This window comes from Salmo salar, chromosome ssa17, assembly GCF_905237065.1.
Source record: "Salmo salar chromosome ssa17, Ssal_v3.1, whole genome shotgun sequence".
Taxonomy (NCBI): domain Eukaryota; kingdom Metazoa; phylum Chordata; class Actinopteri; order Salmoniformes; family Salmonidae; genus Salmo; species Salmo salar.
Window position 1 is genome coordinate 30,135,475 of NC_059458.1, and position 17,570 is coordinate 30,153,044.

General features: G+C 43.8%; 1 protein-coding gene across 1 annotated transcript; it reads right to left on the reverse strand.

Annotated features, from left to right (window-relative positions):
* Positions 1-7,479: 7,479 nt before the first annotated feature.
* On the reverse strand, positions 7,480-10,196 carry LOC123728187 (keratin-associated protein 10-7-like). Its single transcript, XM_045699359.1, has 2 exons — positions 10,082-10,196; positions 7,480-9,964 (listed from the first exon to the last, which is right to left on the reverse strand). The coding sequence occupies exon 2, from the start codon at positions 9,460-9,462 to the stop codon at positions 8,203-8,205; it is 1,260 nt and encodes a 419-aa protein (XP_045555315.1). The 5' UTR covers positions 9,463-9,964; positions 10,082-10,196; the 3' UTR covers positions 7,480-8,202.
* Positions 10,197-17,570: the final 7,374 nt, after the last annotated feature.

Consider the following 17,570-nt stretch of genomic DNA (forward strand, 5'->3'; position numbering starts at 1 on the left):
TATGAGAAGAACAGATGTATTATGTATAGTAAGGATCAGGGAGCAGAACAGATGTATTATGTATAGTAAGGATCAGGGAGCAGCACAGATGTATTATGTATAGTAAGGATCAGGGAGCAGAACAGATGTATTATGTATAGTAAGGATCAGGGAGCAGATCAGATGTATTATGTATAGTAAGGATCAGGGAGCAGCACAGATGTATTATGTATAGTAAGGATCAGTGAACAGAACAGATGTATTATGTATAGTAAGGATCAGGGAGCAGCACAGATGTATTATGTATAGTAAGGATCAGGGAGCAGCAGAGATATATTATGTATAGTAAGGATCAGGGAACAGAAAATATGTATTATGTATAGTAAGGATCAGGGAGCAGCACAGATGTATTATGTATAGTAAGGATCAATGACCAGAACAGATGTATTATGTATAGTAAGGATCAGGGAAGAGAACAGATTCATTATGTATAGTAAGGATCAAGGAGAAGAACAGATGTATTATGTATAGTAATTATCAGGGAGCAGAACAGATGTATTATGTAATATGAGAAGAACAGATGTATTATGTATAGTAAGGATCAGGGAGCAACAGAGATGTATTATGTATAGTAAGGATCAGGGAGCAGAACAGATGTATTATGTATAGTAAGGATCAGGGAACAGAACAGATGTATTATGTATAGTAAGGATCAGGGAACAGAACAGATGTATTATGTATAGTAAGGATCAGGGAGCAGAACAGATGTATTATGTATAGTAAGGATCAGGGAGCAACAGAGATGTATTATGTATAGTAAGGATCAGGGAGCAGAACAGATGTATTATGTATAGTAAGGATCAGGGAACAGAACAGATGTATTATGTATAGTAAGGATCAGGGAACAGAACAGATGTATTATGTATCGTAAGGATCAGGGAACAGAACAGATGTATTATGTATAGTAAGGATCAGGGAGAAGAACAGATGTATTATGTATAGTAAGGATCAGGGAGCAGCACGGGTGTATTATGTATAGTAAGGATCAGGGAGCAGAACAGATGTATTATGTATAGTAAGGATCAGGGAGCAGAACAGATGTATTATGTATAGTAAGGATCAGGGAGCAGCACAGTTGTATTAAGTATAGTAAGGATCAGGGAACAGAACAGATGTATTATGTATAGTAATGATCAGGGAGCAGCAGAGATGTATTATGTATAGTAAGGATCAGGGAACAGAACAGATGAATTATGTATAGTAAGGATCAGGGAACAGAACAGATGTATTATGTATAGTAAGGATCAGGGTGCAGAACAGATACAGTTCATCAGCTAACTGAAATGTTCAACTTGGTGAGCGTTGTATTAAGAGAAGTGTGTCACACACTGTCCTGCTACTATACGTGTTTCACACACACACACACACACATCGTTCATCACCCCCACCACACACACGCATACACACACACAACGTGCCGCGGACCCACCACACACACACACACCACATATATTGACCTATATTCACCACAACACACACTCTCATCAGAAAGCGCCAGGAGAGTTAACTAACAACAAGAGGGGGAGTAGATGGCAGAGTCTGAATGCACCGACGCACCGAGGCCTAAGGTCTAATGCAAAACGAATGTTATGATGCCAAATAATTCATGATCCGGGATGGCCACATTACAACCCATCACTTGATTGGAGCTTGTTTCTGTATGTTCCGTCTCCTCACTCTCCTGTTATAATGGACAGAATGTCTTATTCACTTCACTCTCCTGTTATAATGGACAGAATGTCTTATTCACTTCACTCTCCTGTTATAATGGACAGAATGTCTTATTCACTTCACTCTCCTGTTATAATGGACAGAATGTCTTATTCACTTCACTCTCCTGTTATAATGGACAGAATGTCTTATTCACTTCACTCTCCTGTTATAATGGACAGAATGTCTTATTCACTTCACTCTCCTGTTATAATGGACAGAATGTCTTATTCACTTCACTCTCCTGTTATAATGGACAGAATGTCTTATTTACTTCACTCTCCTGTTATAATGGACAGAATGTCTTATTCACTTCACTCTCCTGTTATAATGGACAGAATGTCTTATTCACTTCACTCTCCTGTTATAATGGACAGAATGTCTTATTCACTTCACTCTCCTGTTATAATGGACAGAATGTCTTATTCACTTCACTCTCCTGTTATAATGGACAGAATGTCTTATTCACTTCACTCTCCTGTTATAATGGACAGAATGTCTTATTCACTTCACTCTCCTGTTATAATGGACAGAATGTCTTATTCACTTCACTCTCCTGTTATAATGGACAGAATGTCTTATTCACTTCACTCTCCTGTTATAATGGACAGAATGTCTTATTTACTTCACTCTCCTGTTATAATGGACAGAATGTCTTATTCACTTCACTCTCCTGTTATAATGGACAGAATGTCTTATTTACTTCACTCTCCTGTTATAATGGACATAATGTCTTATTTGGAATAACAAGAAAATAATTATCTCTCTCTCTCTCTCTCTCTCTCTCTCTCTCTCTCTCTCTCTCTGCTCTGCTCTGCTCTGCATTCTCATTAAATATAGCTTCCGTATCATTAAAACACTAAATATATGTCTACTGTTAGGGAAATAAATGGGTGTTGCTGCCCTATGGCTATTTACCCATTCTGGCTAAATACTTTATAAAGGGAGAGAACAAACAGGGTGGAGGGACCCAAAGGAGGGAGGTGCTCTGTGTCTAGGGTCCTAACCCACAGGGAGACAAAGGATGGAGATACTGTGTGTCTGGGGTCCTAACCCACAGGGAGACAAAGGATGGAGATACTGCGTGTCTGGGGTCCTAACCCACAGGGAGACAAAGGAGGGAGGTGCTCTGTGTCTGGGGTCCTAACCCACAGGGAGACAATAGAGGGAGGTGTCTTGGGTCCAAACCCACAGGGAGACAATAGAGGGAGGTGTCTGGGGTCCTAACCCACAGGGAGACAAAGGAGGGAGGTGCTGTGTGTCTGGGGTCCTAACCCACAGGGAGACAAAGGAGGGTGGTGCTGTGTGTCTGGGGTCCTAACCCACAGGGAGACAAAGGAGGGAGGTGCTGTGTGTCTGGGGTCCTAACCCACAGGGAGACAAAGGAGGGAGGTGCTGTGTGTCTGGGGTCCTAATTCACAGGGGAGACAAAGGAGGGAGGTGCTGTGTGTCTGGGGTCCTAACCCACAGGGGAATGCTGTCATTGTGACAGTGACCAGGGCCTCGCCACACATAGGGCCACAGTGGGATTGAAGAGTGTGAAGATAAGAGGGTGTGTGTGTGTGCGCGCATGCATGTGTGTGTGTGCATGACCTTGTGTTTGTGCAAGTGCGAGAGAACATAGTTTTTGAGTGGGTGGTCAATATGTGTCATAAACTATGACAAATAAAAGTACAAATAATGGAACCAATACTTCCAAAACATCTCTACCACATCCAAGACTCAAGACTCAGATTAATCCACACACACACACACACACACACACACACACACACACACACACACACACACACACACACACACACACACACACACACGAACTGTCACCTCTTTCTGGCCTCCACCAGAGAACAGTTGATTACAGAGAGACAGTAAAACCTTCAGTAAAACTGAAGAGAATAAAACTTTATAGGGAAATCATTTCCCATAGTACCGTAACGGTTCCTCGTTAGACAATAACTACAGATCATGTCAAGGCCAGTCATGTGCTGACATAACACTTCAACATGGAGATGAATGATGGACATTTACTGTACATTTAAATTACACTTAAAAGCCTATGATTAAACAGGGCAGACAGACAGACAGACAGACAGACAGACAGACAGACAGACAGACAGACAGACAGACAGACAGACAGACAGACAGACAGACAGACAGACAGGCAGGCAGGCAGGCAGGCAGACAGACAGACAGTTAGACAGACAGACAGACAGATAGACAGACAGAAAAGCAGACAGACAGACAGGCAGGCAGGCAGGTAGGCAGGCAGGCAGGCAGACAGACAGACAGGCAGGCAGGCAGGCAGGCAGACAGACAGACAGACAGACAGACAGACAGACAGACAGACAGACAGACAGGCAGGCAGGCAGGCAGGCAGACAGACAGACAGACAGTTAGACAGACAGACAGACAGACAGACAGAAAAGCAGACAGGCAGGCAGGCAGACAGACAGACAGACAGACAGACAGACAGACAGACAGACAGACAGACAGACAGACAGACAGACAGACAGACAGGCAGGCAGGCAGGCAGACAGACAGACAGACAGTTAGACAGACAGACAGATAGACAGACAGAAAAGCAGACAGGCAGGCAGGCAGGCAGGCAGACAGACAGACAGACAGTTAGACAGACAGACAGATAGACAGACAGAAAAGCAGACAGGCAGGCAGGCAGGTAGGCAGGCAGGCAGACAGACAGACAGACAGACAGACAGACAGACAGGCAGGCAGGCAGACAGACAGACAGACAGACAGACAGACAGACAGACAGACAGACAGACAGACAGACAGACAGACAGACAGACAGACAGACAGACAGACAGACAGACAGACAGACAGACAGACAGGTAAACCAGTAAATGAATGTGATTCTACAGAGGTAAAGGGTGATGTTTAGTGAGTTGACGTTGAGCTGACGGTGTCAGAAGACACTATATTGTCACTGCTTTATCTGAGTAGATTAGAACAGGAATGTATGAGGAGCCACAGTAGTAAAGCACATCAAATGGGCCCTCCCAGTGGCATCAATATGTTGCTGGGGGTTTAACCATCTATACTTAAAGCTACAATCTGCAGCTTGTGTTTCAGCCAACAGCTGCTTCCCTGCCACTACTGAGATGAGGAACCGGACTGGGACAATTCATACAAGTAGCTAGATAAGGAGTGTCAAACTCATTTTGCACCGCGGGCCGCATTCAGTCCTCACCGAAGTCCCTAGGGCCTCACTTTAAATAGATTATATTATAAATGGATTATATATCCTCGCAGTCAAAATGTATCATAACATTGTCCTCTATACATCACTCCCTGACTTTCTAGCTTTGACTGTTACATAGAAATAGCTGCTAGATGCAAAGACTGACAGTCCATGAGTTTGTCAGTGTTCAGGAAGGGGACCTACTTCCATAATGTCAAGCATCTAGTGGAGTCACAGCACACTGTCCTGTACAGATCAATGGTGTTTAGTAGAAATAATCCACATGATGACTCCATCCACTGTTCATCATGTGATCACATAAAGAGGAACTGCAAACATCAAGGCACCACAGATGCCACTTTCCCAGGATCACGTCAGCAACAAGTCCTTGGATGAAGAGCACGGCTATTTCACTTTCATGTGATTTTTATGTGATCTAAACTAGTACAAAGGATAGTAATAGACTCTGATCAGTAAGCCTTATGTGGTTTTACTATGGTAATAAAAAGTGAACAGATCTTGTTTGTCACCCTGCTTGTAAATAGTGAGGTCTTTTCATGTTAGTAAAAGAGAGTTGTTGTTGGGGGGGACAGAAATGGTTGTGTTCTCTCTTACAGTTTTTCCTCGATAGTTTAAACACATTTTCTGAAAGCATGCCTCATATTCTCAGAACTCTACACACAAATCAAAAAACACACACACAATGGGCAAAACCCCTCAATTCTCCAGCAAAATGAAACTTTACATTCAAAACAATGTTATTTCTTATCAAAATGGTATTTTGTTTTCAAATGACACACACAAACCATCATATGAATAGACATTTATAAGAACCAGTTGAACACTGATGTGCTCAATGTAAAACACTATGATGAATGGAAAACACTTCTTCTCCATTCATCATAATGACTTAGGCCTTTTTTTGGTTCAGTGTTGTCATTACTACAGACAGTACATACATAAGTGTGTTGTAAAATATTTGACAATATTGTTTTTATACTCAGAACACACAAATACACGGTAACAAATATATTTTCTTTTTCCCACAAAAACAATGTACACATCCCATTCCCAACCAACACAAAGTTGCACATACAGTGGTCTACATACAAAACAGAAGAATTTAATGTATACAGTTACAGTAAAAAAATAACAAATAAAATTTTTCTAAAACTATGCTGCATCCTCTCTTCTGTCTGGCCACAGCACCTCATCCACATCACAAGCAATGTTTTCCCTGGCCAAGCAGCGGGGGAAATATGGCCTAGCATGGCGATTCCAGCCATGAAAAGCATCAGCTGCTATATCTCCACATGCGTCTTCCATAGCTTGGAGAAGAGGTATACACGTTTGTGGATTTCGGTCATACACTTTCCATCTCCAGGCAGAAAAAAATGTCTCAATAGGATTGAGGACTGGAGAATATGGAGGGAGATAAACAACTAAAACGCGTGGCTGGGCAGTGAACCAGTTACGAACCAGAGCAGCCCTGTGGAAACTTACGTTGTCCCAAATGACAACGTACCTGAGCTGCTCTGGGCCATCTACCTGATCTGGTGGAATGAGTGTGTTGTGTAGGGTGTCCAGGAATGTGATCAGATGGGCGGTGTTGTAGGGGCCAAGGGTAGCATGGTGATGGATGACGCCGTGGTGGGTAATCGCTGCACACATTGTGATGTTCCCTCCGCGCTGGCCAGGGACTTGAACAATGGCACACTGGCCGATGATATTCCTTCCCCTCTTTCATCTTTTTGTGAGGTTGAATCCAACCTCATCAATGAAGATGAACTGGTGCTCCACTGCAGCCACCTCTAGCTCAAGGACTCTCTGAAACACACATGACAATATCAGAAATAGACATGGAGTGGTCACTATTGTGAAGCACAATCATTATGATTACAATACTGAAATATGTATAATTTATACAGTGTTGAGAGTATGCATCAATTGTGGGATTGTATAGGACTCACTTGCACATAGTTATATCGCAATTCTTTGACTCATTCTGAATTGCGTTCAAATGGCACCCTGTAGACCTCCAGTGTTGATAAGCTTACCCTATCAATATTTTGAAGTATCTCATTGTTTTCTATTATTTTTCTTTGTATTTGCCGTAATGTTATGGCGTTATTTTCTAGGACCATGTTGATGATTTCAGTTTCCTGTTCAGGAGACAGAACACGTTCCCGACCACCTTGTGTTGGTAATCTTTCAGTTCTGCCAAACAAATAGTCAAATACTGTAAATACAAAGTAGGAATACATTTCCCAAATACTTGAAACATACTTTATTTTTACAGTCCTACAGAACAGTCCACAGGCAATACTGTACTACTGTACTCATTGAGTACTGTATTGATATGCAGTACTGCAATTTTCTAGTGAGAGTAGATTTCTTACCTATTCTCATTTCGGAATGTCCGGATGATGGATGCTACAGTGTACCTGCTCAAATTTGGCTGTACTCTTTGCCCAGCCTCCCTCATTGTTAGACCATGGTTGACCACATGATCAACCAAAGTGGCTCGGATCTCATCAGAGATTACGGTCCTTGGCCTTCCTCGTCCTCGTCCGTGTCCTCCCCGTCCTCCTCCTCTTACTCTCACTCCTCTGGCTCTGCCTCTGTTTCCAATGTTGGCATCCATCGCTCCAAAACAGAAGAGCTCACCTGTTGCCCTTTTATGCTAAAGCTCTGATTGCTAATTGTAAAACTGTGTGATGGGTGTTTACCCATGTGATGAGTCAGTGTGCATATTTGAATGGCAGTGTGTTCATTGTGAAAACAAGAGATTTTCTGCATGAAAATTGTGCCAAATGCAAAGAATTGTGTGTAGTGTTTTGAAAAAAGTGTGTTTTAGAACTGCAATTTGAGTGTAAAGCAGGACTTGTGCTTGTAGTTTAGCAGAATTGGTTCAGGGGGTTGGTGCATGAGTTACATGTTGTGGTCATTGTGTCTCAAGTACCAGTATTTGTGTGTAAACAATTGAGAAAAACTGTAATGAGCCAACCGACCACTATGCTACTGGACGCTATTGCTTCAACCGCTAACACTCATTCCACCCCCCTCCCAAACTTCTGACCTACCCTCTTAGCTGACATACCCCCTATTTGACACATAGTGCCAGATGGTCGGGGCTTACACTTTTGGGACTACTCCATTGACCCCAGTGTGCAAAATTATTTGAAAGAAAAACAAGTAGGCCTACTGTTTTGAACCCAGGACTGCTATGCACTTAACACTGTCGCCAGTCTCTACACACTCCGTCCATTTGAGGTTGGTACACTGGCCCGGCAGACTGACGGTCTGAGCAGGGTGCAGTACTGGCAGGCAGACTGACAGTCTGAGCAGAGGGCAGTGCTGGCAGGCAGACTGACGGTCTGAGCAGGGGACAGTAGGCAGACTGACGGTCTGAGCAGGGTGCAGTAGGCAGACTGACGGTCTGAGCAGGGGACAGTAGGCAGACTGACGGTCTGAGCAGAGGGCAGTGCTGGCAGGCAGACTGATGGTCTGAGCAGGGGACAGTACTGGCAGGCAGACTGACGGTCTGAGCAGGGGACAGTACTGGCAGGCAGACTGACGGTCTGAGCAGGGGACAGTGCTGGCAGGCAGACTGATGGTCTGAGCAGGGGACAGTAGGCAGACTGACGGTCTGAGCAGGGGACAGTACTGGCAGGCAGACTGACAGTCTGAGCAGAGGGCAGTGCTGGCAGGCAGACTGATGGTCTGAGCAGGGGACAGTACTGGCAGGCAGACTGACGGTCTGAGCAGGGGACAGTACTGGCAGGCAGACTGACGGTCTGAGCAGGGGACAGTACTGGCAGGCAGACTGACGGTCTGAGCAGGGGACAGTACTGGCAGGCAGACTGACGGTCTGAGCAGGGGACAGTAGGCAGACTGACAGTCTGAGCAGGGGGCAGTACTGGCAGGCAGACTGACGGTCTGAGCAGGGGACAGTAGGCAGACTGACGGTCTGAGCAGGGGACAGTAGGCAGACTGACGGTCTGAGCAGGGGACAGTAGGCAGACTGACGGTCTGAGCAGGGGACAGTAGGCAGACTGACGGTCTGAGCAGGGGACAGTAGGCAGACTGACAGTCTGATCAGGGGACAGTAGGCAGACTGACAGTCTGAGCAGGGGGCAGTACTGGCAGGGAGACTGATGGTCTGAGCAGGGGACAGTACTGGCAGGCAGATTGACGGTCTGAGCAGGGGACAGTAGGCAGACTGACGGTCTGAGCAGGGGACAGTAGGCAGACTGATGGTCTGAGCAGGGGACAGTAGGCAGACTGACAGTCTGAGCAGGGGGCAGTACTGGCAGGGAGACTGATGGTCTGAGCAGGGGGCAGTACTGGCAGGGAGACTGATGGTCTGAGCAGGGGACAGTAGGCAGACTGACGGTCTGAGCAGAGGGCAGTAGGCAGACTGACAGTCTGAGCAGGGGGCAGTACTGGCAGGGAGACTGACGGTCTGAGCATTCAGTTAGTATGGTGTAGATTGTAGAAGGATGACACATTCAGTTACCTTGGTGTAGATTGTAGAAGGATGACACATTCAGTTACCTTGGTGTAGATTGTAGAAGGATGACACATTCAGTTACTATGGTGTAGATTGTAGAAGGATGACACATTCAGTTACCTTGGTGTAGATTGTAGAAGGATGACACATTCAGTTACCTTGGTGTAGATTGTAGAAAGATGACACATTCAGTTACTATGGTGTAGATTGTAGAAGGATGACACATTCAGTCACTATGGTGTAGATTGTAGAAGGATGACACATTCAGTTACCTTGGTGTAGATTGTAGAAGGATGACACATTCAGTTACTATGGTGTAGATTGTAGAAGGATGACACATTCAGTCACTATGGTGTAGATTGTAGAAGGATGACACATTCAGTTACCTTGGTGTAGATTGTAGAAGGATGACACATTCAGTTACTATGGTGTAGATTGTAGAAGGATGACACATTCAGTCACTATGGTGTAGATTGTAGAAGGATGACGCATTCAGTTACCTTGGTGTAGATTGTAGAAGGATGACACATTCAGTTAGTATGGTGTAGATTGTAGAAGGATGACACATTCAGTTAGTATGGTGTAGATTGTAGAAGGGTACAGAAGTGTTCACTCACAGTGAGGATGTCGTTCTCTCTCTAAGTGTAGTTCTGGTTGAGGAGGATCCAGTGCATGAAGCCTGTAGGGGGCCGCTAGCTCTGTCCTTATCCAGACTCTACTGCCCCCTGTTGGGAGACTATAGAATGGCAACTCGCTAGTGACAGTAAATACTTTAGTGACAGTTGAATAACAGTTGAATACTCCTGACCAGGGTTCAAATACTATTTGAACATTAAAGTGAAACTGACAATGATGGAAAACCTTGGCCTGTATTCACAAAGAGTCTCAGGGTAGGACTGCTGATCTAGGATCAGACGTCACTTTAGGACCATCATTAAAGAATAAGATGATATAAACAGAGGGGTCCTGATCCTAGATCAGCACTGCTACTCTGAGACTCTGATCTGTGAATATGGTCCATTGAATTTATCTGCAGAGTACACAGAGGTCACTAGATTAAGTAGGCCTACTATTCACATTGATATTGTCAAACACACAGTTCTCTGTAAGAATATATTTGACACAGGAATATGTTTAAAGGGAGAAAACTGCCTTCAACTGAAATGTGTCTTCCGCATTTAACCCAAATCTTCTGAATCAGAGAGGTGCAGGGGCTGCCTTAATCAGCAGCACCCAGGGAACAATGGGTTAACGGCCTTGCTCAGGAGAAGAACAACAGATGTTTGACTTGTCAGCTCAGGGATTTGATCCAGCAACCTTTCAGTTACTGGCCCAACACTATAACCACTAGGCTACCTGCCATTTACCCATTATGCTGATGAATATCTCTACTGTGTGAATATTTCTACTCTCTCTTTGTGGTTTGGAGTATAAACATTAAGTATACAAACTGTTTCCTAATGCATCTGGCATCCATTGGTTTAAGATAAGACATTTCTTCAGAGGTCTTAAAAGAGTTTTGTTGTATAGACTCACAGGGAGAACTACTTCCCCTGTACCAGCCAGGACATTTATAACAGTAATGTCTGATGCTGCATTACAACACATTAGAAACTGGGCCCTGAATGCTGATTGGTTGACAGCCATGGTAAATAAGACGTATACCACAGGTATGACAAAACATTTATTTTTACTGCTCTAATTACGTTGGTAACCAGTTTATAATAGTAATAAGGCACCTCTTGGGTTTGTGGTATATGGCCAATATACCACGGCTAAGGGCTGTGTCCAGGCACTCCGCGTTGCGTCTTGCCTAAGAACAGCCCTTAGCCATGGTATATTGGCCATATACCACACCCTCGTGCCTTATTGCTTAATTATAGGACACACACACACAGTCACACACAAACACAGTCACGCAAACACAAACACAGTCTCACACACACACACACAGTCACGCACACACAGTCATACACATACTGTCACATACTGTCATGCACATACTGTCACATACAGTCATACACATACACGCATACACATACTGTCACGCTCACGCACACACTCACACACAGTGAAAACTCATCCAGGTAGCCTAGCGGTTAAGAGTGCTGGGACAGTAACGGAAAGGTCGCTGGTTCAAATCCCCGAGCCGACTAGGTGTAAAATCTGTAGATGTGCCCTTGAGCAAGGCACTGTTACCTAATTGCTCCTGTAAGTCCCTCTGGATCAGAGAGTCTGCTAAATGACCAACATGTAACTTCAGATCATCAAAGAGAGTAAGAGGCCTAGTATGATAAAAGAATGATTGTGGGAAGTAGATGGAAAGAGTGGTAGAGAGGATAAGAAGGACACATGTGTTCTTGATTTCCTCTGTAAACAGAGTGGAGGGCAGACATAATCAATGAGGAACTCCTTGTTGTAAATATGGTCCTCTGATGACCTAAACACTGTGGAAGCTTGAGGTTCTCCACACATATCAGAGGTGGTTAGTCTCAACGGGAGAAGAGGGCTGGGCAGATCTACCAATAAAGACCTGTGATTATAACATAAACACACTGGGACAGGAGTAGGGAGGTCTGAAGGACTATTGTTACCTGAGCTACAACAGACTGTGTGTGTGTGTGTGTGTGTGTGTGTGTGTGTGTGTGTGTGTGTGTAAGGAGGGTATGCATTTTTGCAGGATGTGTTTGCCTTTGACCGTATTCTTTGAGTAAGCAGGGGAATAGGTCGGGGTAAAGGATGACTGTAAAACGCACTTGACCTTTTTTAACTTTCTAGACCAACCATCAACACTACTCATTCAGCCAACAAACAATTCAGGCCTATTTTTCTTTCAACTATCTTTGGCTCTAACATTGAAAAACATTGAGAAACAACCTACTGTGCCCTGGAGAAAGATAACCACACGAGGACCAGAACCACACGCAAGGCCAGTAGTGGTCAGTGTGCTCAACCACGCCTCTGCAAATGTTTGTCTAAACCATTCATTTCTGGTATTGTACTTTGTGAAGGAGCTTATTTATTTTCCAAAGGAATGCCCCTGTCTAAAAATAGCCCAAAGTGAAAGGAAGGGAAATCAGAGATTTGTAAAGTAATGACATAGTTGAGCCAAACCACTGTTTTATGGTTAACTGCATGAAACATAGAATGTATGACTTTTTTTACCTTGTCAAAAGGCTAACCTACGTGGCAATGCAGAGGACAGTATTCGTTGTGATTTAGCAACAGAATGAAATAAAACAAGAACAGCGTTTGTCAATCTGAGGACATCCTCAAACACTGAATAACAACTGAGAACCATTCAATCCATGCAGCGTACCATCCCACTCTGTCAATCAAAGCCTGTTTCTTTTTACAGACACTCATTTTCTTCCGCTCCATACACACTTCATCAGGTGAAGAGTCAACATTTGGACAAACACAACTCTCAAGAATGGCCAATCACAGATACCGCATAGGGAAACTGTCTGACGTCTTCAGCTTTAAAGATTTCAACAATTATACATCTGCCTGACTCCTATCCTTTTCTGTATGTATCAATTATCTTCCTTTCAGTGCCTGTGTTTAAGGCTTATCTTCATCTTTGTCTTTTGTCTGGCCTATCAGGAGGCTCGGTGGCACTGGGTTTGATAGGGAGGAAATGGATCTAATGCCTCACGAGGTGAAAATCAGTCTGAGCAATCTAGCATAGCAGGACGGTGTTCAGAAACACAGACTGTCTGTGTGTGTGTGTGTGTGTGTGTGTGTGTGTGTGTGTGTGTGTGTGTGTGTGTGTGTGTGTGTGTGTGTGTGTGTGTGTGTGTGTGTGTGTGTGTGTGTGTGTGTGTGTGTGTGTGTGTGTGTGCGAGAGAGAGAGAGAGAGAGAGAGAGAGAGAGACAGAGAGAGAGACAGAGAGATGTGGTTGCCGATAATGTACACTTTTTTATACCAAGCATATAGGCCTATAAGCCTTAAACATATGCAAAGTAACTAGCTCAAACTACATGTGTGACCATTCATCCAAAATGTGCACCTCTTCAGTACACTGCAAAACAGAGCCCAAACAAACAAACCCCTATACAAGTCTGGCATCTGGGTAGCAACAACAACCAGGATTCCATGTAATCCAGGCGCCCAGCTCAGTGACAGAAATTAATTGCTGTTTGTATTTGCGCCTTGGTTGAATTGATTTGCTGGGTACGCTGCTTTGTCAAGAACTGGCTCACAGACCAGATATCCCCCGTGACCTGCCACTGGAGACCGGCCAGAGACACTGGGATTGGCCTGACTGACTGACTCCTTGGGGACACCCCACACCCCCTGGTAATTTGGGGCAGGGTGTCTGGTCTTGTCTTTGGGAGCATGGTCCATTCTCCTTGCTTGGCCCCCTCTTACTTACAGGAGCATTAGTCAAGACCTGGTCTTTGCTGTAAACAACCAGCTGAATGAGTAGGCTACACATTCAGAACACTGGACTCTGTAAACAACCAGCTGAATGAGTAGGCTACATATTCACAACACTGGACGCTGTAAACAACCAGCTGAATGAGTAGGCTACACATTCAGAACACTGGACTCTGTAAACAACCAGCTGAATGAGTAGGCTACACATTCAGAACACTGGACTCTGTAAACAACCAGCTGAATGAGTAGGCTACACATTCAGAACACTGGACTCTGTAAACAACCAGCTGAATGAGTAGGCTACACATTCAGAACACTGGACTCTGTAAACAACCAGCTGAATGAGTATGCTACATATTCAGAACACTGGACTCTGTGAAAACACAAGGTATTGGAATGGAACCTACCTGCTTTTCCTCTCAGTCTTAACAATGTGAGCTGGGGTGAACTACCACCTCTAGTGATTACGGTCCCGCAAGGTTTCATTTAACTGCATCTCAAAACTGCTCCGTAGACATGAACTGATACGGTGTCATATGGTGCTCGGGGTGGCAGGTAGTCTAGTGGTTAGAGTGTTGGGCCAGTAACCGAAAGGTTACTAGATTGAATCCCCGAGCTGACAAGGTAAAATCTGTCGTTTTGCACCTGAACAAGGCAGTTAACCCACTGTTCCTAGGCTGTCATTGTAAATAAGAATTTGTTCTTAACTGACTTTCCTAGTTAAATAATAAAAAATAAAAAAACATACAGCGCCATGGACAAACTGATCTACCTAGTATTGTAGGTTATACCCTGATCTACCTAGTATTGTAGGTTATACCCTGACCTACCTAGTACTGTAGGATATACCCTGATATACCCTGATCTACCTAGTACTGTGGGATATACCCTGATATACCCTGATTTACCTAGTACTGTAGGATGCACCCTGATCTACCTAGTATTGTAGGTTATACCCTGATCTACCTAGTAATGTAGGATATACCCTGATATACCTAGTAATGTAGGATATACCCTGATATACCTAGTACTGTAGGATATACCCTGATCTACCTAGTACTGTATGATATACTCTGATCTACCTAGTACTGTAGGATATACCCTGATCTACCTAGTACTGTATGATATACTCTGATCTACCTAGTACTGTAGGTTTTACCCTGATCTACCTAGTACTGTAGGATATACCCTGATCTACCTAGTACTGTATGATATACCCTGATCTACCTAGTGCTGTATGATATACCCTGATCTACCTAGTAATGTAGGATATACCCTGATATACCTAGTAATGTAGGATATACCCTGATATACCTAGTACTGTAGGATATACCCTGATCTACCTAGTACTGTATGATATACTCTGATCTACCTAGTACTGTAGGATATACCCTGATCTACCTAGTACTGTATGATATACTCTGATCTACCTAGTACTGTAGGTTTTACCCTGATCTACCTAGTACTGTAGGATATACCCTGATCTACCTAGTACTGTATGATATACCCTGATCTACCTAGTGCTGTATGATATACCCTGATCTACCTAGTACTGTATGATATACTCTGATCTATCTAGTACTGTATGATATACTCTGATCTACCTAGTACTGTATGATATACCCTGATATACCTAGTACTGTATGATATACCCTGATCTACCTAGTACTGTATGATATACCCTGATCTACCTAGTGCTGTATGATATACTCTGATCTACCTAGTACTGTATGATATACTCTGATCTACCTGGTTCTGTAGGTTATACCCTGATCTACCTAGTACTGTAGGATATACCCTGATCTACCTAGTTCTGTAGGATGTACCCTGATCTACCTAGTACTGTATGATATACTCTGATCTACCTAGTACTGTATGATATACTCTGATCTACCTAGTACTGTATGATATACCCTGATCTACCTAGTTCTGTAGGTTATACCCTGATCTACCTAGTACTGTATGATATACCCTGATCTACCTAGTTCTGTAGGTTATACCCTGATCTACCTAGTTCTGTAGGTTATACCCTGATCTACCTAGTACTGTATGATATACCCTGATATACCTAGTACTGTATGATATACCCTGATCTACCTAGTACTGTATGATATACCCTGATCTACCTAGTTCTGTAGGTTATACCCTGATCTACCTAGTTCTGTAGGTTATACCCTGATCTACCTAGTACTGTATGATATACCCTGATCTACCTAGTTCTGTAGGTTATACCCTGATCTACCTAGTTCTGTAGGTTATACCCTGATCTACCTAGTACTGTATGATATACTCTGATCTACCTAGTACTGTATGATATACTCTGATCTACCTAGTACTGTAGGTTATACCCTGATCTACCTAGTTCTGTAGGTTATACCCTGATCTACCTAGTACTGTATGATATACTCTGATCTACCTAGTTCTGTAGGTTATACCCTGATCTACCTAGCTATACCCTTTCCCTTGTGTGTGACAGTGACAGCAGCAGGACAGTTGGCAGGAGGCTTGTCATGTCATGTTGCATCAGAGCAGATTTGGGGTAGAAACAGCCTGCCAGAGTGAGGGGATAGGCAGATATATAGGATACAGAATAGAGGGAGTTCTACTGTAGAAGTTAAAATTCCCCATATAACTGAATAATAACTGTGTAAAAACACTCGCTCAGCCATGCATGTATGGATACAGGTAGTTTTCCACAGTAGATAAAAAGAATGAGCCCCTTTATATTTGGTTTCTGTTTAATGCAAGAGATGTTCTCAGAGAAGCCTTCTATCTAAAACCATCTTTGTGGGATGTAAATGGGAGGGGGGCCAGATTGCTGTAATTATCAAGCAAAGCCATATTCATTTAGCACAGTAAGACCTCGTTGGCAAATTTAAAGCGCCAATTAACTTCCAGTGGCCGTGGACAACAAGTGACTTCAGCCCCAGTTGAGAGGTCCATATTGCAGAGTGGGGAGGGCAGACAATGGGGGGATGGGGGGTTGAAATAATGAAGAAGGAACAAGGAAGAAGGGGATTCATCATGGGGCTAATTTTATGAGGCTTTCAGTGAACAGTGGGGAGCTGCTAAGTGCTATATGACCAAGAGTGTTGATGTATGGAGGGACAAGATAAGTCTGTGTGGAGAGAGAGAGAGCGAGAGAGAGTAGGAGAGAGAGAGAGAGTAGGAGAGAGAGAGAGTAGGAGAGAGAGAGAGAGAGACAGAGAGACAGAGAGAGAGAGTGGAGAGAGAGAGAGAGAGAGAGAGAGAGAGAGAGAGAGAGAGAGAGAGAGAGAGAGAGAGGTCTTTCAAAATCTAAATTGTACAGAGAAAGGCTGTAAATGGAATGACGTTTGAACCCAACCAGCTCATCCTTAGGTAATGTCTGCTTTGTCCTCAGCTCTAGCACATAGGCCTAGTTCAGTATAAAACACTCATTTGCCAGTTTAAGGTCACTGTAAAGTATTGACAAGGCATACGTGACAGACAATTCGATCCAGGAAAAAAGCAGAGACATAAAAACTGGAATTCGACCAATCAGCATATGCGTAACAGGAAAAACACACACAGGATGGGAAAGTTTGGACGTGAACACTTTTCAGTATGCCGCCCCCCTCGGAGTCGTCCATGCATTACAGGTAATGGAGCAGGCGATTTGCTGCCTCGTGCTCTCTTGGTACAACTGATGCTGTATCCCTTTGTTGTGGTAAGAGAGGTTGGGGAAAAAATAAGATGCAATT